This window comes from Coffea eugenioides, chromosome 4, assembly GCF_003713205.1.
Source record: "Coffea eugenioides isolate CCC68of chromosome 4, Ceug_1.0, whole genome shotgun sequence".
Classification (NCBI taxonomy): domain Eukaryota; kingdom Viridiplantae; phylum Streptophyta; class Magnoliopsida; order Gentianales; family Rubiaceae; genus Coffea; species Coffea eugenioides.
In genome coordinates this window covers 11,803,771-11,827,629 of record NC_040038.1, presented here as the reverse complement: position 1 = coordinate 11,827,629, position 23,859 = coordinate 11,803,771, and the positions used below count along the sequence as shown (strand labels likewise).

The 23,859-nt window shown below is 35.9% G+C and overlaps 4 protein-coding genes across 4 annotated transcripts; 1 reads left to right on the top strand and 3 right to left on the bottom strand.

Annotated features, from left to right (window-relative positions):
• Nucleotides 1-2,757, top strand: LOC113769031 (putative disease resistance RPP13-like protein 3). Its single transcript, XM_027313518.1, has one exon. It carries the CDS (start codon nt 1-3, stop codon nt 2,755-2,757), a length of 2,757 nt encoding a protein of 918 aa, XP_027169319.1.
• A 7,908-nt stretch (nt 2,758-10,665) lies between these two features.
• On the bottom strand, nt 10,666-11,931 carry LOC113769030 (F-box/kelch-repeat protein At3g06240-like). The gene has a single exon (XM_027313517.1). The coding sequence runs from the start codon at nt 11,929-11,931 to the stop codon at nt 10,666-10,668; it is 1,266 nt and encodes a 421-aa protein (XP_027169318.1).
• A 716-nt stretch (nt 11,932-12,647) lies between these two features.
• On the bottom strand, nt 12,648-15,229 carry LOC113768301 (F-box/kelch-repeat protein At3g23880-like). Its single transcript, XM_027312590.1, has 2 exons — nt 13,897-15,229; nt 12,648-12,968 (listed from the first exon to the last, which is right to left on the bottom strand). The coding sequence occupies exon 1, from the start codon at nt 15,083-15,085 to the stop codon at nt 13,931-13,933; it is 1,155 nt and encodes a 384-aa protein (XP_027168391.1). The 5' UTR covers nt 15,086-15,229; the 3' UTR covers nt 12,648-12,968; nt 13,897-13,930.
• Nucleotides 15,230-19,172: 3,943 nt separating this feature from the next.
• Nucleotides 19,173-20,647, bottom strand: LOC113768784 (F-box/kelch-repeat protein At3g06240-like). Its single transcript, XM_027313266.1, has one exon. The coding sequence runs from the start codon at nt 20,371-20,373 to the stop codon at nt 19,429-19,431; it is 945 nt and encodes a 314-aa protein (XP_027169067.1). The 5' UTR covers nt 20,374-20,647; the 3' UTR covers nt 19,173-19,428.
• Nucleotides 20,648-23,859: the final 3,212 nt, after the last annotated feature.

Sequence of the window (23,859 nt, the reverse complement as noted above, 5' to 3'; positions counted from 1 at the left end):
ATGGCTGACCCTGTTATCTCTTTTGTTGTTGAGAGAACTGGTGATCTGCTGATTCAAAAAATTGTTTTCCTGAAAGGCGTTCGACGACAAGTTAAGAGGCTTCAAAATGATCTGGTCCGGATGCGGTGTTTCCTGAAAGATGCTGATCAGAAGCAAATTAAAAATGAGAGCATCCGCAACTGGGTTTCTGAAATCAGAGCTGCTGCCTACGATGCGGAGGATATCATTGAGATCTTTGCCAGCAAAGTTGAGTTCTTCACAAAGGACAAGGGACTCGTCACCAAATTGACGTATTATCCCTTGAAAATTGTGAACCTCTACAAGATAGGTAAAGAGATCGAATCTTTACGGATGAGGCTCAAGGAGATTGCTGATAGCCGCCAAGAGTACGGCATCGAAAATCTTGGAGAGGGGACGATTACACATGGGGAAGAGCTTCAACGGCTCCGACGGTCCTCTCCTTTCAACGAGGACAAGGATATAGTGGGCTTCGAGGAGAAAACAAAATCCCTGGTGGCAGAACTTTTGAAAGAGGACGAAAATCGCCGTGTGGTTTCAATCATCGGCATGGGAGGTGTCGGTAAGACAACTCTAGCCAAAAAAGTTTATAACCATGCTGACGTCAGGGCAAGATTCGACTGCCGTGCTTGGGTATGCGTCTCTTCAAGCTACGATTACAAAAAGCTGCTGAGTGCAATCATAAAGCAACTGAATCCAACAACTAAAGAGCTACTTGAAGTGTTGGAAATGATGCAAGAGGAAGACTTGGAACGAAGGCTCTATCAAGATCTACAAGACAAATGTTATCTTGTGGTGCTTGATGATGTATGGGAGGTAGCAGCGTGGGATTGTCTTGCCAGGAGGGCCTTTCCTGATGTTGGCACATCAAGTAGAGTGCTGCTTACAAGTCGCAATCGAGATGTTGCCCAACACGCTGATGCTTCTAGACACCCGTATGAGCTGAAAACTCTGGGGGAGGAAGACAGCTGGCAGTTGTTCCTCAGAAAGGCCTTAGGCCATGAGGCTAATGCTGGGTGTCCTCCGGATTTGGAAGAAGTAGGCAGAGAGATTGCAAGGAGATGTGGCGGTCTGCCGCTGGCCATCACGGTTATAGGTGGCCTGCTACTGGGCAAGAATAAGTCGAAGACTGAATGGGAGAACGTTCTCAACAACTTTGGCGCATACCTATCAAGGAGCCAGAGTGAAGCAGGGGAAGCAGGGGCAATTCTGGAATTAAGTTATGCAGACCTTCCTGCCAATCTGAAATTTTGCTTTTTGTATTTGGGCTTGTTTCCCGAAGACTCCGTGATTTCTGTGCGCAAGTTGATCCATCTGTGGGTTGCAGAGGGAATAATGCAGAAAAGAGATGCAAAAAATTTGGAGGAAACTGCAGCATATGATGAAGTGGAACGACTTTGTAGCAGAAATATGGTCCAAGTGGCGGAAATGACTGTTGATGAGAGGATTAAAAGCTGTAGAGTCCATGATTTGCTGCGAGACCTTGCAATCAGGAAGGCAGAGGATGAAAATTTTTTTCAGATCCATGGCACCAGAGATGATAAAATATCAGCCAAATCTAGGTACCTTGCTGTTCATAGTCTCCCTCTGGATAAAAATTATTTTGGGTCTTCGAACCCTCCTCTCCGGTCTCTGCTTTTTTCCAATGTCCGCGGTTACATGGGAAACATTAGTCTTAGCGCCAAAAGTTTAAGAAAGCTCAGGATATTAGACCTTGAGAATGTTCAGAAGGATGATGATTTGCCAAAAGAAATTGGTGAGGTCAGGCTTCTAAGATACCTCAATTTAAGAGGCACATACATTCCAAGGCTCCCTCTTTCCGTCGGTTGCTTGCGATACCTACAAACTCTTGACATACGGACAACGAAACACACACATTGCAAAGTGAAAGTTTCAAATTTCATTTGGAAGCTTGAAAGTTTACGGCATCTATATGCTTATGATATGGAATGTGATGTGCCTCTTAAGATTGAAGGATTGAGGAATCTCCAGACTCTGTCAGGCATACGCTTTGAGGACGTTATGTACAATAACATGATAACTTTGACAAGTCTTCAGAAACTGGGGATTGTAGTGGATGACAAGTCAGAGATAGACAAACTCTGCATGCATTTATCTGAGGTTGGAAGCCTAAAGACTTTACATCTTCTTTTTACTGGAGAAAGCGAGGAAAGCGAGTGGCCATCTCTAGATGGACTTTCTAAGCTCCATCATGTAACAGAGCTTAAGCTATTCACTTCGCAGCTTGCTTCGGAGGATTTGATAATGCTGCGGCTTGCTCGGACAATGCTGCCTCCTGATTTCCCTCCAAATCTCTCTCGCTTGTCTTTGAAACACGTGTTTCTCGAGGATGACCCAATGCCAGTGCTAGAGAAGTTGGGACAGCTGTCGTTCCTCAAACTGGAATTAGCATTAGTGGGGCCATGGCGTATTTCTAGGCATGGGTTTCACCAATTGAAATTCCTTGAGCTCAGCGGCCTAATTGATTTGAAGGAAATAGAGGTGGAGGAAGGTGCATTGCCACAGCTCCGGTGCCTGAGAATCAGGGAATGCCCCGATTTAGCAAAGTTGCCGGAAGAGCTGAAGCACATATCTACTCTTGATGCGCTTGAGCTTGTGAACATGTCAGAAGATTTCATCAGTGGGCTTGACGCGGACCTGGTATCCCGTGTCCCTAACCTCAGAATATATTGGGATTTGTATTTCGCGCTTAGAATGGCTATGTCGTGTAGTGATTAATAAAATTATTTCAAGTTTTTATCAAAATACATAAATAAAAAGAATGTTTCCGTATTTGTTTTCCCCAATTCACAAGCTTTTTAAGTCCTTTAATTTGTTTTTTTTTTTTAATTATTTGAAATCTCACACTACATCTTATAGGAATGAAGTGTTGGTTGATTCTAATTTTTCCAATGCTGTCCAAACCGAAAAAGAGAATAAGGAAATAAAAGGCCCTATTCGTGCACTGGAAGAGAAAAAAGAATGAAGTTGGCAAACAAATCTAAAGTTAGGATTGATTGGAATTCATCAATGTTGTACTTACATCTAAAGTTTATTTCTTTTCACTTTACCTTCCATTTCAGTCCAACCCATCAAGTTAACTGTCCAAATAGTTGAGTTGATGAAAATGCCATTTTACATGCCCTTTTACATGGTTTAGAAGGAAAGACCTTAGATTTTTTGGATGTTCAAGTTACAAGACATGATTTTTACCATAGAATAATTTTTTCTGTCCAAATCATCATGCATGTAATAATTTAAGTGGAGAGACCCTGAATTTTGTGAAAAGGAAGAAAATTATATGTTCATTGAAATGCCTAATCAAGTCTTCTTTCTACCTTCAATCAGATGACTGGATAAATTATTGAAAAACTTGATCATAAGTATGCAAATATTGTTTTTAAAACAATATTTTCAACTTCAAGTCAAGATATATACCTCATGTTTTGGAAAAAAAAAAAAAAAGGATTCCAAACTTGAATATGAATGATATCTCATATATCATTCATAAGGTGTTACACTAACATAAGGTGTAGCACTGAACCTCAATGCAGAGCAGGGCAATCAAGTTGAAGAAAGAAAAAAAGCGCAAAAATGGAGAAAATGATAGCGCTTCTTGCCATTTTGCTCCATGTTATTTATAGCAGTATTTTTATCATATTCAATCAGGGAAAAAGGAATGTTTGCTGAAATTGAACTAAACATCAGTTATAAATAGTTTGAAGTAGATTGGTGTATATTTACTTATTCACGTAGTGATGACATTACTGTATTATAAAAGGAAACCTAGGACAAAAGTATCATTGGATTTCATCATTATCATTATCATTGTCATTACTATATAAAATGTATGAATTTTAGCATTAGAGAGCGTAAGCACTTTTTTATCTTAATTTTTGTTATCACCAAATTACCCTTATGTCTTTTAATTAAAATTATTGCATTTCAATGTGGCATTAATTAAAAGAAATAAAACACTCCAATTGATTACATTTCAATAGTATTGGTGATTATAATTAAAAATTGCTCATTAAAAACTATTTACCTACCCTTGGACTCCATCTCCAATTATTATACGTATCAAAATTTCTTAATCAAAGTATGAAAAATTTCTCATTAGTCATTAGTTGAGATTGTATAAAAAAAATTAATGTAAAAAAGTAGATACTCTCTAAAAAAAAAAAAAAAGAGAAATATACAAGAAGAAGAAAGCCCTTATTCATCTATATATCTTTATACAAATATCACAAGCAAATTTCACAATTATGCACGATTTACCAATGAGATAATATCAGAAACCTCCCTTGAGGTTTCTCCTAATATTACTTGGAACCCTGAGATTTTAGAAATATCACTTACCTACCTTACTTTTGTTATTTCTGTAACAAAATTTAAAAAACCCTAAACTGGGGGGGGGGGGGTTCATTACTTCCTATAAACTACTCAAAACATAAAGATGTAAAACAAAAGAAAACAAACTCAAATGTGCGAAAAGGAAATAACAAACTGTCCATCTACGTTGTTTGGAAATAAATATTGAAGAGGAAAAAGATTGTTGGCTATCTATTATGAAAGGTACTTGTACTTAAATTTTGTGTTTCTTAAAGATGGTACTTTTAGTGCTGTTAACGAGCCGAGTCGAGCTCGAGCATGTGATACGACACTCGAACACTCGAGCAATTGACAGAGATCGACTCGATCTCGGTAGAAAACTCGAAAATTACATCGATACCTTTTCGAGCATTCAAATGAAGATTAACTCGAGCACGAGCTAAGTAGAAATTTAGAGCCTATCGAGCTTACATCCAATAAGAAATCTCGGCTTTCTCTCTTAGCCCTTTTCGAGCTCCAAAAAGAAAAACTAAGTGATAGCATATTTAGTGTAACTCCATCACTGTCATAATATTTGTGTAAAAGCAATTGAGCATTTTATGCAGTGGCCATAACATACAAAATTAATTGCTCGTGCAGAATTATATAAAGAAATAAATCTCAAATGGCGCCTACATATTTTTGAGCTGTGTTTCTTCTACAAAACTTTTAAATTAAGAAGCAGTTTTAACACCTATTTTTAAACCCGTGAAAATGGAACTTTTAAAGTAAGTTGTGTACTTCAAACTTACAATCTTGAATTATGAATCATTGATTGATTGATCAAACATAATATTTTGTTGGATACTTACATCTTTCCTTTTTCTTGACAAGTCTTTGAATTTTCTAAAAACTAGTTCAAGTAAAGCTAAAACTTCTTTCAGAAAAATCTAAAAAAAAAATGAAGCTAAAACTTTTAATTTAGACAGATAAATAAAGGTAAAGAGTTAAGTAGGAAAGGGAAAAAAAAAAGAGTGAGTTCAATTTTCTGAAAATGAAGGCATCTTGAGTGAAAAGCATTATTATTTAAATGAAAAAAAAATTTGTTATAATAAGGCAATATAAAAATAAGTCGAATGGTCAACAGACGCAAAACCGTCCAGGTAAAAGAAATTCTGCTATAAACCGTCCATATTATATATTGAGGGTTCCTATGTGGTGTTCAACATTTTGCTGTGAGAGATGGTTCATCGATTTGGACTTCTTTTTTCCTAGTGATTTTGTACGGTTCCAAAGTTCTAGTCAATGGTCAAGAATCATATGTACTTTGTAGAGTTGATAAACTAGACAAAATTAGATTTTGTGTTGCTAATTAGATGAGTATTAATATAAGGGAAAATGATCGGTTTCATCCTTCGCATTTCACAAAAATATTCTTTTCGTCCCTCACTTTTAAAATGAAATAATTTCGTCCTTGACATTTAAAAACTAAAATTATTACATCCCTGAACCCAAATTTCAATCTGAATCAAACCACCAATCAACCTAATTACAAATTTTGGGGGTGTAATTGGTAGATCACTTGGTTAACTCAACTTGATATTCGTGTAAAATTTAATGAACCTAAAAAGAAAAAAGAAAATATTATAATATAAAAAAGAAATATTAATCTTTTCTACATTATCATTGTATATACTGACGGTTTTATGTACCGTCATATCATTTTAATTTAAATTTAAATACCAAATTTTATATTTATGATACACATCTAGATTCGCAAGCGAATATACTAACGGTGCATGAAAAGATTTATAAAAAAAAAACTCTACTATTCCAAGACAAAGAATGGCCTTTTATGTTATAATTTTTATTTTTTTGGTTTAATAAATGCCATGTGAATACGATGAAGTTGACCAAATGATCTATCAATTCTATTTTCGAATTTTATTACTGAGTTATTGGATGGTTTGATTCAGATTGAAAATTAGGTTTAGGGATGTAATAGCTTTAATTTTTAAATGTCAGGGACGAATTTGCTTCATTTTAAAAGTGAGGGATGAAAAGAATATTTTTGCGAAATGTGAGGGATGAAACAGGTCATTTTCCCTTAATATAATATGTAGTATCAACGAAATAACAACTTATCTATTGGAAGACGAGAAATTTCTAAACCATCAAATATGCCCCTAAATTCAGAAAATATATAAAAAGACCAAAAAAAAAAAACCACGTGTTGGTGTGTGACTTTTATGTGCATGTTTTGTTTTTTGTGCCAGTAGACATTTGGATAGTTTATCTTCTTTTTTTTTTTTGGTCAAGTGTTCTCTTTTTTGTATTTTTTGTTAAAATGTGTTCTTTTTTTTTTTCTTTTTTACACTCCAATCTAAAGAAAATCAATAGTTGTTCCCTACTTATCTCCTTGATTACTCCAACCTGTGACCTGTTAGTTATAGGTGAAACATCTTACCAACTAAACTGTGCTCCGTTTTTAATTAAAATTTATTTAACCAACAATTAATCCATTTCATAATATCTTTAACTGAAGGGTCTGAATCTAGAAATTCAAATGGTGTTGACTAAAACAGAAATAATAAATATATTTCTACCGTTAAATTAGTGCGTGCAATTACATCCGAAGTCATGAATAAATTATTAAGTTATGGGCTACTTGATTGGCTGGTCAAACTTTTGAATGGGGAAGAGAACTTGATAGCTTCAAATTTAAGAGCCATCAAAAAATTAAGAATTGTAAGCCTCACAAATTAATTATTTCAAAGTATCAGTAAAGAATTAGTAATATTAGGCTAAGCTATTTATACTAACATTGTCTCTGCCGGACTCGAAAATAGGTCCTCATAATTTTTGGGGCTCATTGTTGTATAATTCAGACGAACACCCAGAAAATTAATGAATGTCAACAGGAAAAAAAAAGTTATCCATTGCCTTAAGAGAAAATTATAACAAAAAAAAAATTCTCACAGTTTAGGAAAATTACGAATAATCCTGTTATATTTTAAGCACCATAATAAAAAAAATATTTATGGCTTTAAAACCTATCCTTTATTCTCATAAGTTCAAAAACCATAAATGGTAGCCATTTTATATCACCATTGTGGAGCATCTTGAAAACCATTAAAAATGTATTGAAAACAAAAATGTGGATTTTCTTACTTGTTGAATTGATTTTCAATGGTAAAAAAAGTTTTAAGATTTACCATTAGAAATATTTTGATTTTCAGTGACTTGTCTTAGTTCCCCTGGCAAGCTATGATGACTATTTTCTATAGTGTGACATGACAAAAAAGAAATTAATTCTTTGATGTTAACCTTTTAATTTAGGGAGGGGCTAAATCCACAGCCTCGCATCTTATACCCACACCCTAAAGATGAAAATGACATTAAAACCCTTTACTTTTAATGGTTTTCTTCTAACCTTTTGCAATTCCAAATTTATGCTTGCATGCACTACAAGCAATCTGCTTAGCATTGTTCTTCTAACCATTTTTTCCATTATCTTTTCTTCCAAATGTTTTCAACAAAAATCTCATGGGTTTTGAAAACTCTTGGGCCTATAGGATGTGTAATGTGTATTTTTAATTTTTTTCCTCCTTTTCTTATCTTAATTTTTGTTTTTTTTTTAAATATATAACAATCAAAATTATTATAGTACTATTCTTGTTCCTAGCAAAAAATTGCTAATATTTCATCACTTATATGTAACTCCATTGGAGATTTCGGGAGCTAATTAAACATTATGCAAATTTATGGATCATTGGATATTTCTTTTGCATTTTCAGTTTCTTTTATAGGATGCATATCTATTATGTTGAATTATTTGTGTAGTAACAGTTTTGAAATACACATGATTCTATTACCTGACTTGATAGGTTTCATGAATTTATTATTGTTTAAATATACTTAATGCAATACAAATTATTAAAAAAAACATGCAATGAATATAAAAAGAATTAGGAAAATAATTGAAAGAATAGTGTTATGGCAAATTGTTTTTAGTGAGTGAAATGATAATTTTGGAATTGTAAAAAGTTATAAGTGAAAGTCATTAAGTGATAAGGGTTTAGTTGTCATATTGGTAATTAGGACAATGCAGTCATTAAGGATAATGCTGTACACTTAACAGGGTAGAAAGAAGTAAAAAACAGAACCATATTAAGCAGTGAAAAACAGATTTCAAGTATAAATCCTTAAAGGTAATGCCCTAAAAGATAGCAACATGTAATGAACAACCCCATAAAAAACAGGGCTAAAGCATTTTAGCTTATATTTCTTCATCTCTTAACGTGAGAAATGCCAATCTGCAACCAGGCTAATTCAGCACACAAGCAGTCTAACTGTAAGGAATGCCATCACAAAGTCCAACGTCAGAAATGCCATTATCTAAGGATTGGCAGGCTAATTCAAATCATGAGCCAGTATAGCTTGCATAGCAGCTGATCAGCACAAAAAATCAGTTCACATCCTAAAAAAGAATGTCAAACTTCCATCGACTTGACCTGAAAATGTTCAGATTATTTGCAAGACAAGAGCATCCCTATTGCTTAGAGCTCATTGTCAGGTCATTGGATAACATGGAGGAAGGAAAAACATCTACTCGATCTAGAGCGGTTTGGAACTTGGTTCAGACATGCACCTTCAGAGTACAATTGCATGTACATGGCACTCAAGGACTTAATTAAAACCAGTAGCTTTTATCTACCAAATCTCGTAACTGATACACAACAGAGGGCATCTATGAAAACAGATCTTATTTGCAACTACAGTCGGGAAAATTTTCCAGGAAAAAATGGAGGGAGACCAAAAGGCATGCAGAAATATGAGTAGCATGACAGTTCAGAACAATGAATTCGAGAACAGGCATGATCAAAGTTACTATTCAAGAAAAAGGAACAATTTCACCACAAGTCTTTTAGTTTTGTTTTTCACTTTGTCTGCAAAGCAGCAAGTGTTAGCATTCAGCTTTGCTTACTCGACACTCCAGCAACCTCATTTTGTACGCCATGCAATCACACTGCATGTTATCCCATTCAAGAAGAACAATTCCGGTTCCAATGTCTTTCAACCTCAGTCAGTATAGGAACTTGTTTGGGCTCTTCCAGATCAAATATCAACCTTTAATTTTTTGCAAATCACTAAAGAGGTTCTTACCTTAGATAACCTTCCTCCTTTACAAAAGCATACACAAGTCCAGCCTGAGTGCAGTCAAAAGAAACGGTAGAAAGGAAACTAGAAAAGCACACAACCTAGAGATAGTTCTAATGACAAAGCATGTTTAGACAAAACCTCAGCACCATGATTACATTCCCCTAATAAGAATTAAGAAAGAGATACTACAGTTGTCAATTTCCTCCATCAAACTTTGGCAGTCCAATATTAATGGCCTCAGCTAGCAGTTTTGTTTCTCCCTGATGCAATCAACCAAAATTTCTTAGGCAGATTCAATTAAAACATTATAAATATTTTGAGACACTGTAATTCTTGCCCCAACCTTAAAGCACGTAGCTCTGCTACCATATTAGAATTAACACCAATATTCATTGCAAAAGCAAGAACAAATCACCACAATGATTCCTGAATAGCCCTCTAATATCAGCATTCTGGTTTGGTAGAGAACCACCATCAACATTTAAAGTTAGCCAGCCCATGAGAGGACACCAGTGAAAATTTTGATGTGCAGGGAAAGTGAGATATAATAAGGCATGTGATGAGTCACAATTGTTGTACCACCACCTTGCTATGCTAAAATTGTTGTGGAATCAAACAGTTAGCCTCTGAAGATAAAATTATTCTTGGCAAGCTGAATACTACAGAGAGTATAGACATGAAAGGTATTAGTTAAAAAACCTTTACTCATCCTGAATACAGGAAAGTCCCTTTGATGTGTTCTATGTGAAGAAACATTTCCCCAAACTAGTTGTCTGCTCAGACATTCCCATATGAAACGCTCCAAAGTTTCAGAATCTGTCTTGCGTGGACAGATATCACAGGGGTTTTGTGAGATTTGTAAAGATGACAAAAGGGGCTTATCATGACTTATCTTCAAGAGAAGGAACTGAATTCCAGGGCGAAATTTTGGCCTCCGGTATTTTGGTACAATACAATCAGCAAGTATTACATCACATCTAGTACAAACTTGTCAATCATTGTAACTTTCACAAAAGTATTTTTCCAACAGGAAACTGGGTAGCTATATAGCCAACCATCTAACCACTAAGATTTAATGACTATTTAAATAAGATTAACACATAATTGAATAGGCTTTTACCAAATAAGCATGCATAGATTTCCAACCGTCAAACCCCAAGGTTCTGTTGGCCTTCATTTCTGACAATAGCAAATAGGCGAGACAAGACTTTCGCAAAAGGCCTTAACATCTCTAAACTTATCTCCAGCAAATAACATATCCCTCCTAGTTTCTCCTGTCAAACTATGCACAACGAGTTTCTGATTCACATACAAAACAAGATCATCATCCCCCAGCAGGCAAATAGGTAAAGGAAGAGCCGCATAGTTTTGTGTAGTAACACTAAACTTGGTCCAAGATTCTTCAACACCATACTCCTTCATCATCCAAACATCAATACAATAACCCATAGTTGCAACCATTGTTAGACATCCGTCAAGAACTGCAATACGAGAGAACAAACAGTTTTCTGGACGAGAAGAAGGCAGCGGCAGGAGCTTTAATTCCTCGCAACTCAAATCGAAAGCTAAAATTAGTGAAACATCAGACTTCACCAACCAATGTATAGCACCATTCAGAAACACCCCCGAAAGAAAATGAAGACGATAACGCAAAACGTCAATTCTCCTCCAAGTTCCGCTCCTCAGACTAAAAACATCGAGATGAACATCATTAGTAACCCGTTCACAATTCGATAACGTGACGACTTTATAGTCATCACTAGACCTATCATAACCGAAAGCACCCCCAATTGGAAGAGCCACCGGAGCCAAAGGGTTCGCGGGTAATTCCACGAGCTCCATGGTTGTGGGGTTTATCAAGTAGTACATAAAATCAAGGTTACTTAGCCGTCTAAAGGGATGTTTTATCTTGAATTCTGAAACTAAGACCAACCCATTGCAAGAACCAACAATATCGGCGTCAGTCAATTGGTTTTCCAGAAGTGTGAGCCTTTTTAAAACGCCATCGTGGTCAGCGCTGCCAGTAGGGGTGAAAGTTAGGGTGGACAGAGTTGATTTTTCGATAGGAGGGGAAGAAGAAATAAGGATATATTTCTGGGGTTGATGGTGGTGGAGAGTGAGGTGAGCTTTGATGAACAGTGGGTCGGAGAGAAGAGAACGCCATGGCTTCGAAACGCACCTGAATTTGCCGACGGGTCTTGCGGGCAGGCGCAAGAGTATGTCGATAATGAGTTCTTGGGGAATATTTGGGGCTAGGTCTGCCGTCGACACCGGCAGTTGGGATCCATCCAACTGTTTTAGGGACATAGATTTTGCAGATGGGGTAGATGGATGGTGGTGGTTGAGGGAGGTGGTGGCGTTGTTTCGAGAATTGGCGAATACGATAGGCTCAATAACATGGACCAGGACAGGATCGGTTGCACCTGTAATTATATACATTTTGCACCGCAGGTAACTTTATTTTCACGTGACGTAACTTTATTTGTACAATATGTAACTTTAAAATAAATTTTTATAAACCCCACACGATGTTATTAAAAACAAGGTACAAGAAATAATCTGGACAATACAAATTTTTGGAACCAAATCTTGGCCATAAACAGCTCGGGACGGTCCACCTGATGACCGTCCCTGCTCCGTGTCCCAATAACATAGGTACAACTCCTATTGAATGTCAGCACATGGCAGGGGCAGAGGATCTGAATTTTTTTTTTGTTTGAACAGGGGATTATTTGGAATAATATTTAAAAAATACATATTATAACACTTTTTGTAATGTAATATATATCGAATAAAAAAGTAATTTAAAATAAAAAATTATTAAAATGTGCATGCGATGCATCCAAAAAATATTTTGCAAATAAAACTCAATCCAAACACATGCAGTATCTTTTATCTTTTCATGTGGCCCAAACTGGCATTGTAAAAACTATTAGAAGTGAATTGAAAGCATAATTTTAGCCTTGTAGAATTGATTTAGGAGAGGAAAAAAGTTTAGTCTGAGTAATGCTCTTTTTATAAATTTATACCTGTAAGCAGCTCCATAGTCTGATTTTCAATTGCTTATGCAGTTATGCTTGTTTCCTCGGTTATTAGTTACCCCAACAGCCAATAAGTTTTATTGTTTTGATGACCATTTGTATCATGTAACATGATAAAAAGAACAAAATTGCTTCTATGCTTCCCTTTCAATTCACATTTTGACACAAGGTGGAAGATTATTTGTCAACCAAAGTTCTCAAAGACTTTTGCACAGCTTTGCTGTGAAAATATAGGCCACTTTGCTTGTGCCCTATACAACTCAATCAAACAAGCAATACACAATATTCGCACATGAGGGCAACTAACAAGGGGGGCAGACAATGGTACGCACAACAAATAGCAGTTTACATTCCTCCCTTGAAGGCAGTCAGTGTCCTCTTCAGGTGAAAACCAACATCTACTGTATGTTGCTCCATCTTGAAGTGAGAAATGGCCTGGCAAAATTGTGAGTTTCAGTACACAACCATGATAATTGAAATCATAAGTCAGTTGCATTCACATCAGCTGATCAGCACATAAAATCAGTTCAAATGTAAGAAAATACTGTCAAACTTCCATTAAGTTACTCAACCTCAAAATATGCAGATTTTGAATTACGGGAGGCAAAAAACTTCCTTCTTGTTCACATCTTATTGTCAGGTCATGGGATACCACGGATGAAAGAAAAACATCCGCTCAATCTAGGGCAATTTGGAATTTAATTTCAAGGATGCGCCTTAACAGTACGATTGTCTAGCAAATCCATTGACTAATACAGAAGAGGGCAATCAATTAAAATAGATCCATTCTATAACTATAGCCACAATCTATATATAAGAAAAGATGCAGGGACACCAAATAGCATTCAGAAATACCAAGTAGATTAACTCTATAGAACTGTGAACTTGGGAACAGGCACTGTAGAAGTTAATATTCAAGACAGAACCTACAATAGCTGAACACTATCCACAAGTCATTTTAGCTTTCTTTTACCCCTTTGTCTACAAAGTAGCAAGTGGTAGAATTCAGCTTTCGTACTTGACACTCGCCACAAAGAGGTTCCAGCAGCCCCACTTCATACACTATACAATGACACTACAATGCTGTCCCAATGAAGAAGCAATTTCATTTCCAATTTCTTCGACTTCAATCAATAATAGAACGTGTTTTGACTCTTCTAAGTCAAATTTCATATTTCAGAATGTTTTTGTTCAACAAAATCACCAAGGTACAAACTTGTCAATGATTGAAACATCAACAAAAGTATAACAAAACCATTATCAAATCTTTTTTAAACTCAAATAGTCATCCATCTAACCACAACAATTCAATGACAACCGAAATAAGATTAACACACAGTTCAACAGGCTTGTAAGCTTTTACCTTATAATCGATTTTGCACCGTCAACCCTCAAGATTATGTTGCTCTCCAATTCTGACAGTAGTAAATAGGCGACACAAGGCTCTCAGAAAAGCCAATAAGGTATCTCAAGTGACCTCCAATGCCGGCAACCACCATATCCCTCCTAGTGTTCTCTGTCAAGTTATGCACAACCAATTTCTGATCCTTAACATTCAAAACAACATTATCATCCCCCAATAGGCAAACAATATCATTGAAATAAAAGTAGTTAGGTGTAGGAACACTAAACTTAGTCCACGATTCTCCAATGCCATACTCCTGCATCATCCAAATATCCATCTGATGAAATGTTTGCTTCACAACCATTGCAAGACATCCACCTAAATCTGCAAGCTTAAGAGGATCAAATTCACCTCTAGGAATTGGCACTGGATTAAATTTCTCGCAAGTCAAATCAAAAGCTATTACTGAATGATCTCCAGAATCAGAGCGAGCCAACCAATGTATAGCACCATTCAAGAAAACCGAAGAACGAAAATCAAGATGATAAGGCAAACTATTAATTCTCTTCCACGATCCACTCCTCAAACTAAAAACATCAACAGAAGTTTCATTACTCGTGGGTTCATCACACGAGACAGTAACGATCTTGTAATCATCATTAGAACTATCATAACCCAATGCACCCCCAATTCGAACAGCCTCCCGAACCAAAGGGCTAGCGGGCAATTTCACGAACTCCATGGTGGTGGGGTTTATCAAATACATTGTATCCCGGAAGCCTATCTCCATTCTGAATCCTAACACCAACACCAACCCGTTGCAAGAACCAACAATTGAGGCGTACTTCGAAGATGTATTCTCTAAAATGTTCTCTGAAAGGGTGAGCTTTTGCAAAACAGCTTCGGAACCAGGGTTGTCAGCGGTAGTGAAAGTTAGGGTGTAGATGCTGCGTGAAGAGGGAGGAACAGGGGAAGAAGAAAAGAAGATGAGTTTTTGGGGGTAATGGAGATGAAGAGTGAGGTGGGCTGTGATGAATAGTGGGTCGGAGAGTAGAGATCGCCATGACTTCAAGACGCACCTGAATTTACCGATGGATTTCGGCGGAAGACGTAAGAGTATGTCGACTGTGAGTTCTTCGGGAATATTTGGGGCTAAGGCAGCCTTGGCCACCGGCATTTGAGATTGATGGAGTTTCTTTGGGGACATCGATTATCGTACTCTAGTTATGTACTGAATTGCAGATGGGGATGGTGGTGGTGGACTGCCGGTGGCGGTAATGGTGGCTCTGGTGGCTGAGGTGGTGGCACACAGGACAAGGCGGTGCCCTTATTTTGAGATTGCCTCTAATAATCTTTTTTTTTTTTTTTTCTGAGCAAGATTTTTTTCAGCAAGATAATTAGGGTTCAGATGGCGCTTATTTGTTAATTTTTTTTCATCATTTTTTTATCTTACATACATCATACATCATATTACATAAAAATATTACAACAATTATTTCAAATAATCTAATACTCAAATTATTCAAGTTAAAATTGCTTCTGCTTGAAAGCATGTTTTTCAGACTTGTTTTTATTAGACAAGTCTTTTACAATCTAGTTTACAATAATTTCAAAAAAAAAAAAACACTCCAAAGTTTTAAACCACATACTCAAAAATATTCAAAAACACATAATAAAGTTTTTTCTTCTTTCATCCTCAAACCACCATTGCTACAAATACAATACAAGGCAGCAATTCACATTCCTCCCTTGCAAGGCAGCGAGCGTTCCATCTTCAGGTGAAAAACAATCTTTAAGCAAGTCTTAAAGCTACAAGCCTGAACTGATAAGGTTGGGTTTGAGAGCTTGCAATTTTTATAACCATGAAAGGAAATGAAGTACACTTAAGGGTCCGTTTGTTTCGGGTGAAAATGTTTTCCAGGAAAATATTTTCCTAATTTCCCGTGTTTGGTTGCACAAAAGTTACTGAAAATATTTTCCTATGTAAAATATTTTCACTCATCTTATGGAAAACAACTTCCCTTCCAAACTTACTGAAGTTGTTTTCCGAAATGCATGCATCCTGCCTGTAGTATGTTCCAAAACTTACTGAAAACATCTTGTAGTATGTTCTTTTTTTTTTTTTAGTGTAAACAGGAGGATTTGAACCCAAGATCTTCTTCATTACACTCCCTCCCCCGTACCACCCAACCCAACCAACCCAACCCTCCCCCTAGTATATTCAAAATAAAAAAAAAACCTCATCCTGCTCATCCTATGCTAGTAATTAATTATGTATAATAGGGACATTCTTTTCTAGAGAAACTTTCAGTAGTGAGAGTGCAAGATATATGTCACAATAAGCATTGCATGTGATTGATATTTGACACTAAATGGCCAGCAATTTGTTTATTGCTTAAGGAGATATTTTTTATTCATATATACATTTCTCCAAGATTTTTTAAAATTAAACAATGAGATAAATTTTCTTATTTTGCATGGAAAGAAGTATGTAGTTATAATGTGTTAAAGATAGAAAAATGAAGTTAAGAAAATGAAGTTTTCAATAAGCTAACCAAACACCTGAAAATGATGAAAGGGAAATGATTTTCATGGAAAATTACTTCCACGGAAAATATTTTCCCAAGGAAAACATTTTACTTCCAATCAAACAAACCCTAAGTGGGATTTATTCTCATGCATACTTTTACATACTAACAGTAGATATTACCATAAAAATTTATGTACAGCGTAAGCGAGTAAAGCTTCTTCTTCCACTGAAAATCATATGCATAGTGAATCTCCATATGGGAATATGTGCATTAATGCATTCAAATGCTTTGTAGCTCCATTTATTTCATAGTAGTGTGTCACCATAAGATGTGCTTAACTAATGCAGCAGCACCAAAGCAACCTCTGTGATGATTTGTTATCAGATCGTACTACTCCGAGGTTGAAGTCACAAAATGCTGCATATCTTCGCATCTGAAATTTTATCAAGGAACCTATTACTCCGGGGAAAGAAGTAAAAGCTATTTCAAAGTATAAATTCTTGGCAGCTTCCACATAAAAAGGTTACAGAATGTTATACATAACATTGCAAGGAAGAGAGCTAAAACATCAAAATATATGTTTTGCCATTACCATATAAGCATCTAAGGAATGGCATGGAAAAAATTAATGTGTCAGCACGCAATGATGGTAATTGAAATCATGAATCAGCTGAGAGCACATGAATCGCATCAGGCACACAAGATCAGTTCAAATGTAAGAATAATGTCAAACTTCCATCAAAGTTTGTTGATTCTGTATTTATGCAAGGCAAAAACATCTCTCAGGTTCACATCATTTTGTCAGGTTATAGGATGACACTACTGAAGAAAAAACATCCACCCAATCTAGAGCAAATTGGAACTTGGTTCAAGGATGCACCTTCACAGTACAATTGCATGGTGCTAAATTTAAACTAGGAGCTTTTTAGCAGATCTAGTAACTGATAATGAAGAGGCCAAATTATCAAAACAGATCCTTTCTGTAATTATAGCTGCAAAAGAACAAATGATAGATGGAGACCAAAAAGCAAGCAACCAAGTAGAATGGCTTTTCTGAATAATGAATCTGGAAGCAGGCATGTAAGTTATAATTTAACACAAAGCTACAACTATTCAATGCTGTCCTTTTTGTCAGATTTCTTTTCACCTTATATGCAAAGCAGCAAACTGTTATCATTCGGCTTTGCTCACTAGTCACAGAAAGAATCCACTAATCCCACTTTATGTGATGCAATGACATTATCACAAAATGCTCATACTCACCCCTGAGTGCATAATTTAATGCTAATTCAATGTTCCACCATTTAAGAAGCACAATTTCATTTCCTCTTCCTTTGACTTCTATGAATTTAAGAACCTGTTTCGGCTTTTTTTTGTTTTGTTTTTCGGATACAATGAGTTTTATTCTACACCTACTCCTATTCTATACTAGAGGAAGGGGGGGACTCAAAGGTAAAAGGGAGAACCCGAAAGAGACTAAACCATTACTGGACCAGTCGGGTACTGGTGCTGGTGAAATTTTCAAGAAATCCTGGATTTTTAGATTTGATCCCTTGATTTACATTCAAGGAGAGCTCTGGTGGCCAACCACTTTCGGAGTAGTTGGGGTTTGTTTCGGCTATTGTAATTGTAAATTAATCACCTATTTTCAAAAGCTTTGCTTCAATAAAATAAACAATTACTGAATAATTTCGAGTACAAACTTGTCATCATGAAACTTCAACAATATAACAAAACCAATATCCAACCTTTCTGAAGCAGGACAAAAGATGACAATATAGCCATCCATGTAATCACTAAGAAATGAAGACAAGATAAAAAAGAACGTCACATAACACAATAGACTCGTAAGCTTTTACCTTCAGTAGCATCAACTTCCAGCAATGGCCCCTCAGGGTTGTGTTGCCCTCAGGGGCGGAGCCAGAAAAAAATCTTAGTGGGGGCAAAAATAACACTAAAATTTTTTATCTACTCTTTTTCTAATTTTTTAAGCAAAAAAAAAGTCTCATGCATAAAATCACCATTTCACAAGTTAAAATATTTATCAAATAACCCATTTATTAGTTATTACATTAACTAATCAATTTTCAAATTTCTTTAAAACAGTAATAGTCTCATGCTCTAGAAATATATTTGCAAACAAATTTAAAATAATAATAATAAGAAGTAATTGTTTAGAACCTGATTTTGATGGTCTCCTAAAGTTGGTGAAAAGAGCTACAAAATGTGGCGGACCCAAGTCCTAGAAGATCAATTGATTTTGGTGCAATATCTAAATAGGATGAAGTGATCAAAAGAAAGAGTAACAAGCTTTGGTTGTGGAAAAAAAAATAGCTCTCGTATGTATGTTGGGGAGTGGGGACAACCGAGAGCCAGATGAGGAAAGGGAAATTGGGGAGTGGGGACAAATGAAGTAAATGATAATTGGATGAAGTGATAAAAAGAAAAAATAGTTGGCTTGGGTGTGGAAGAAGAGGAGCCGGTTGTGAAGGGAAATGGGAGACCACAGGAGTAAAGGGAACTTGGGGAGTGGGGATCAAAAGGAATGACTGATATAATTGGTACTTGGCCCTGTTGGTGAGAAAATGGGAACTAGAGGAGGAAAGTGAATGATATAAATTTTGTGACCCATTCTTTCATATTTTTTCTAAAAAAAATTTTGGGGACACCTTTAAAATTATGTCAAAATTGTAGATGTATTATAGGAATTTAAGGGGGCAGTGGGGGCACAATGCCCCCACTTTAAATCCGCCCCTGGTTGCCCTCCGTTTGACTGCTGGAAGATAGGTGAGACAAGGCTCTCAGAAAAGCCCACAACACCTCCAAAAATACCTTGAATGCGAGCAACCACCGTCGTACTTCCCTCTGTCAAGTTATGCACATAAAATTTCCAACTACTCGACTGCAAAACAACATTATCATCCCCTAGTAGACAAATAGGTCGACAGAAAGACTCGCCTTCTGGTATAGGAACACTAAATTTAGTCCAAGATTCTCCGACACCGTACTCCTCCATCATTCAAATATCTATCTCATGTCTAGGTAGGTTCTCTTGGTCGTCCACAACCGTCATTGCTAGACATCCACCTAAAACTACAAGCTTGCGTGTCCGAAAATAACTTCCACCCTGATGAGGAGGAATAGTAGTATTAGGCCCTGGCAAAGGCTTAAATTCCTCACTAATCAAATCAAAAGCTACAATGAGTGAATCATCAAAAAGTGCTAACCAATGTATAGCACCATTGAGCCAGACCCCAGGACCAATTTGAAGATCACAAGGCAAACTATCAATTCTCTTCCAAGTTCTACTCTTCACACTAAAAACATCAAGAAAAGCATCAGAACTACTCGCAGGCTCGGCAACAGGGTCATGGTTACGCGACAGGGTCACGAATTTGTAATCATCATTAGAACTGTCGTAACCAAAACCATCCCCGTTATTGAGCGCCTCCCAGGAATAAGGTCTGCTTGGCAATTTCACTAGCTCCATGGTTGTGGGATTGATCAAATAGGCGGTATCAGGACCTGGTACTTGTTCTTTGTCGGGAAACGAGTCCCCTCCCAATCCTACATCTAAAAATAGCACCATCCAGTTCTTTCTCAATCTTTCTTCTAAAACTAGCACCAACCCATTGCAAGAACCAACAATTTTCGGATATAGCAAATTCTCTAAAAGGGGGAGCTTTCTTGAAACGCCAGCGTTGTCGAAACTGTCAGAGGATGTGGAAATTATGGTGGCGAGATTGGTTATACGGAGGGCGTTGTAATCCTTAAATGAAATGAAGATGAAGTTCTGAGGGTCATGAAGATGGAGATTGAGGTGGGCTTTGATAAATAGTGGGTCGGAGAGTAGAGAGCGCCATGGCTTCGAAACACACCTGAATTTTCCAACGGATTTTACAGGCAGCCGTAAGAGTATGTCCGTCATCAGTTCTTGGGGAATAACTGGGGATAATTCAGCCATGGCTTCCTTGGTCAGCGGTGATCAGATCCCAGATGGAAATTTGAAACAAATTAATAAAACAGTGAACAATTTTTTTTGGAATCAGAACTGAGTTCAAGTCTTCCAACTTGAATTGATCAACTGAAATGAAATTACAGAAGTTGGAAAAATGGATAAAGGAAAGAAGCCAAGAAGGTTCCCCCCATCTAACTACGGATATGAATAAATAACAGTTCGACAGCTGTGAAATGAAATTACAGGAGTTGGAAAAATGGGCAAAAGGAAGAAGCCAAGAAGGTGCCCCCCAGCTAACTATGGAAATGGATGAATTATAGTTGCTGAAAAGTTTGTGTGTCCAGTGCAAGAAGGATGATAAGAAGACGTCCTTGTCCTGTCGCACCTCGGACTTGGATCGTTTTTACCGGGACCACGCCGCTGGATTAGAATGTAACTTCATTTGTTTAGAACGTATCTCATTTCTAACATTATGGAACAAAATTTTGTTGATTTCACGCATGAAGTTGAAATCAATGTACAAAATATAGTTTGGACTTTACCATTTTTTTTTTTTGGCCAAATCATGAATATGAACCTTTATGGACGATTATTACCTGTAACTAGAGGTGTCAAAAATCAAAATGGGTGACTTGGGCGGGTTTGGATTGGGTAAAATGGGTAATGGGTATAAGTGAGTCAACTCATTTATACCCATTTAATTAGATGGATATAAATGGATAAGTCAAAAAATGAATTGGGTAACCCAATTACCCATTTATAACCCATTTATTTTAACTTTTTGCACACTCATTTAATTCATTTTTGCAAACTAAGTTATCAATTTATATCACTCTTTGTACCCATCATTAGTTTTAAATATTTACTTATAATGTTCGCGTGTCACAAAATTATACTCTATGTCACAAAATTACCTATTATTTAATAATTGAATAATAAGAATATAAAAATTTGAACTAAGTACTATAAAAATTAATATAAAAACTTAATACAAAATTTTTGAACCCCTAACATTTTTTTCATATATAAATTTAAAATTTCATTTTATAAAGATAAGAAAATAGGCTAAAATTTATCATAAATTGGTAATGCTAAAAAATGAGCAAGTTAACAAACTAAGAGAAAATAAAATAATAAGATAAAACCAACAAATAATAATAATAATAATAATAATAATAATAATAAAACAAAAGTAGTTAACATCATGACAAAATGAAAATTTTTTTTAAAAAAAAGGTGGGGGGAAAAGAAGAGACTTGGGTGGAAGAGAATTCTAAATGGGTTAATTGGGTTTGATGGGTTACCTAATAATACTCATTTATTAAATGGGTATTATTGGGTAACCCATTTATACCCATATACAAAAATTTAAGATACCCATACACATCTATTCATGAACGGGTATGGATAAATTTAGTTAAGTGGGTTGATTTGCCACCTCTACCTGTAACCTTCCCTGCCCCATTTCCTCTGGGAAGCAACTACAGGCATGCAACTCAATATTACTTTAATAGAATTGTTAATGGAGTGGACTAGCCTTACCTGGAAAAACCCTGTTGAGTTTTATGTTTAATAAAATTTGTCGAACTTTGTATTAAATATATTATATTTGAATTAATTATGAGTCGAGCCTGAATTAAAAACTCCAGGTAATTAGTTTTTGAAGGCTGAACTTTTGTTATTTTGTCATTAAACTGGAGCCTCATTGACCTTTATTTAAATCTTCTGTATGTAATAGTTAAGTGGTAGGAAGTTGTGAAGAAAAATACAAAAAACAAAAGAATAATTTATATAGACATTAGACAGGGCATGGTCACTAAATATGGACTCTAGGGAACTTTTTGCATTTCCCAACAGTTAGTGAGAAGAAGAACTACATTTTTTTTTTGTCGCAATGATAAGAGTTGTATACCCTACTCTAACCTAATCTAAGGAATGAGGGAGTCGACGGGAAACCCCGTCGAAGGAACCCACTCAAAGTTGACAATCACAATTAAGTGGCAAATTTAGTGAGAGGTCAAGAATTCGGCAAGGGTTGAACTTTTAACTTCCCACCATCCCAAGACTTAAAAATCTTGGAGTTACCAACAGATCAAGAGACTGTTGGTAGAAAAAAAACTTCATGCTACTTGGAGTTTAGACAGAGAGACTGCAAGATGGTGGCTGATCTTTTTTCCAAGAATGCAAATTAATTGCTACACAATGTATACTTTGCTAGCCTCCTAGCTATGTGTTGTCTGAAATATATTGTGATCAAATGATATCGTACATAAAATGTAAGTATTGACATCTGTGTTTTTGGGTTTCAAAAGAATTGCAAGGTCCAATTGATCCACATGAGCGTGGCTTGAAATGGCTGTTCATTTCAAACTTTTTCTCTTTTTACCCTTGTTAACTTTGAACTAGTGGCTTCTATCAAGCAAATCTACTAATTGAAGGACTTTCTCCGGTGCAGGGTCTTTTCTGCTTTTGCTAATGCCTCCTCTACTCCTCCCTCGCGCTTAAAAACTTCTTTATAGCTTCTTGCTTTTCCATTTCTTACTTCAGTTCAATCACCTGTTTAGCAAGGTTGTTAAACCCGAACGAAATAGCAACTCAATTAAACTAGTTTGAGGTTAGCTGATCGGATCGGTTAAATCGTCCTAAAAAATCCTCTGATATCAGCATAATGTCATAATTATTTTATAATTTTATAAGTTTTAAAAATATATAAATTGAGTTCCTGCTTTTCCATTCCTTACTTCAGTTCAATCAGCTGTTTAGTTGACAAATTTACTGCAGAATTGGACCGTGCTTTTCCTTCAATTTTTCCTTCTTTTATTTCTTCCTGAATTCATGTGTCGTCTGCATCATCATGGCCATCTACATTTTTGACATAAAATGGTATTTAGGATCAATAAAATGCGTGGGGTTTTCATCGAATCATTGGCATCCACATGCTTATCTATGCGTGTAATCTTCTCGTGACGGTAGTAAATATGGAAAAGAATGCTAACTGTAAACTAGCACATGCGCATTTTAATTTAACACGAGTTTTGCATTGAGTATAACAAAATAAATAAAAGGGGAAAACTCACATGTTTTTTTTTTGGCATTGAAGAACTCTGATGCTGAACCATTTTCAAGATTCAAAAGATTTATTTTTAATTTTTTTGTGGATATTGTTTCACTTCAATTAAGTCTGAACTTTCAGACTCCGCATATATGTTGCGAGCACATATATTTAAAATAATTTACCATAACACTTTTTTATGATGTGATATATATGAAACAAAAAAGTGATTAAAAACTATATTTATAAATAATCAAAATAATATTTGAATAAATTTTAATAGCCAAACACAATTTTTGAGCTTGATCTCAAAAAAAAAAAGAGAAAAAGTATAAATTGCGAGCTCAATTCACTTGGTACATCGTACTTCAGGCTTCAGCTAGAACATGCAACTGCAACTTCGATGGAACAAGATCGCAACTACATTTCTAGTCCTAACC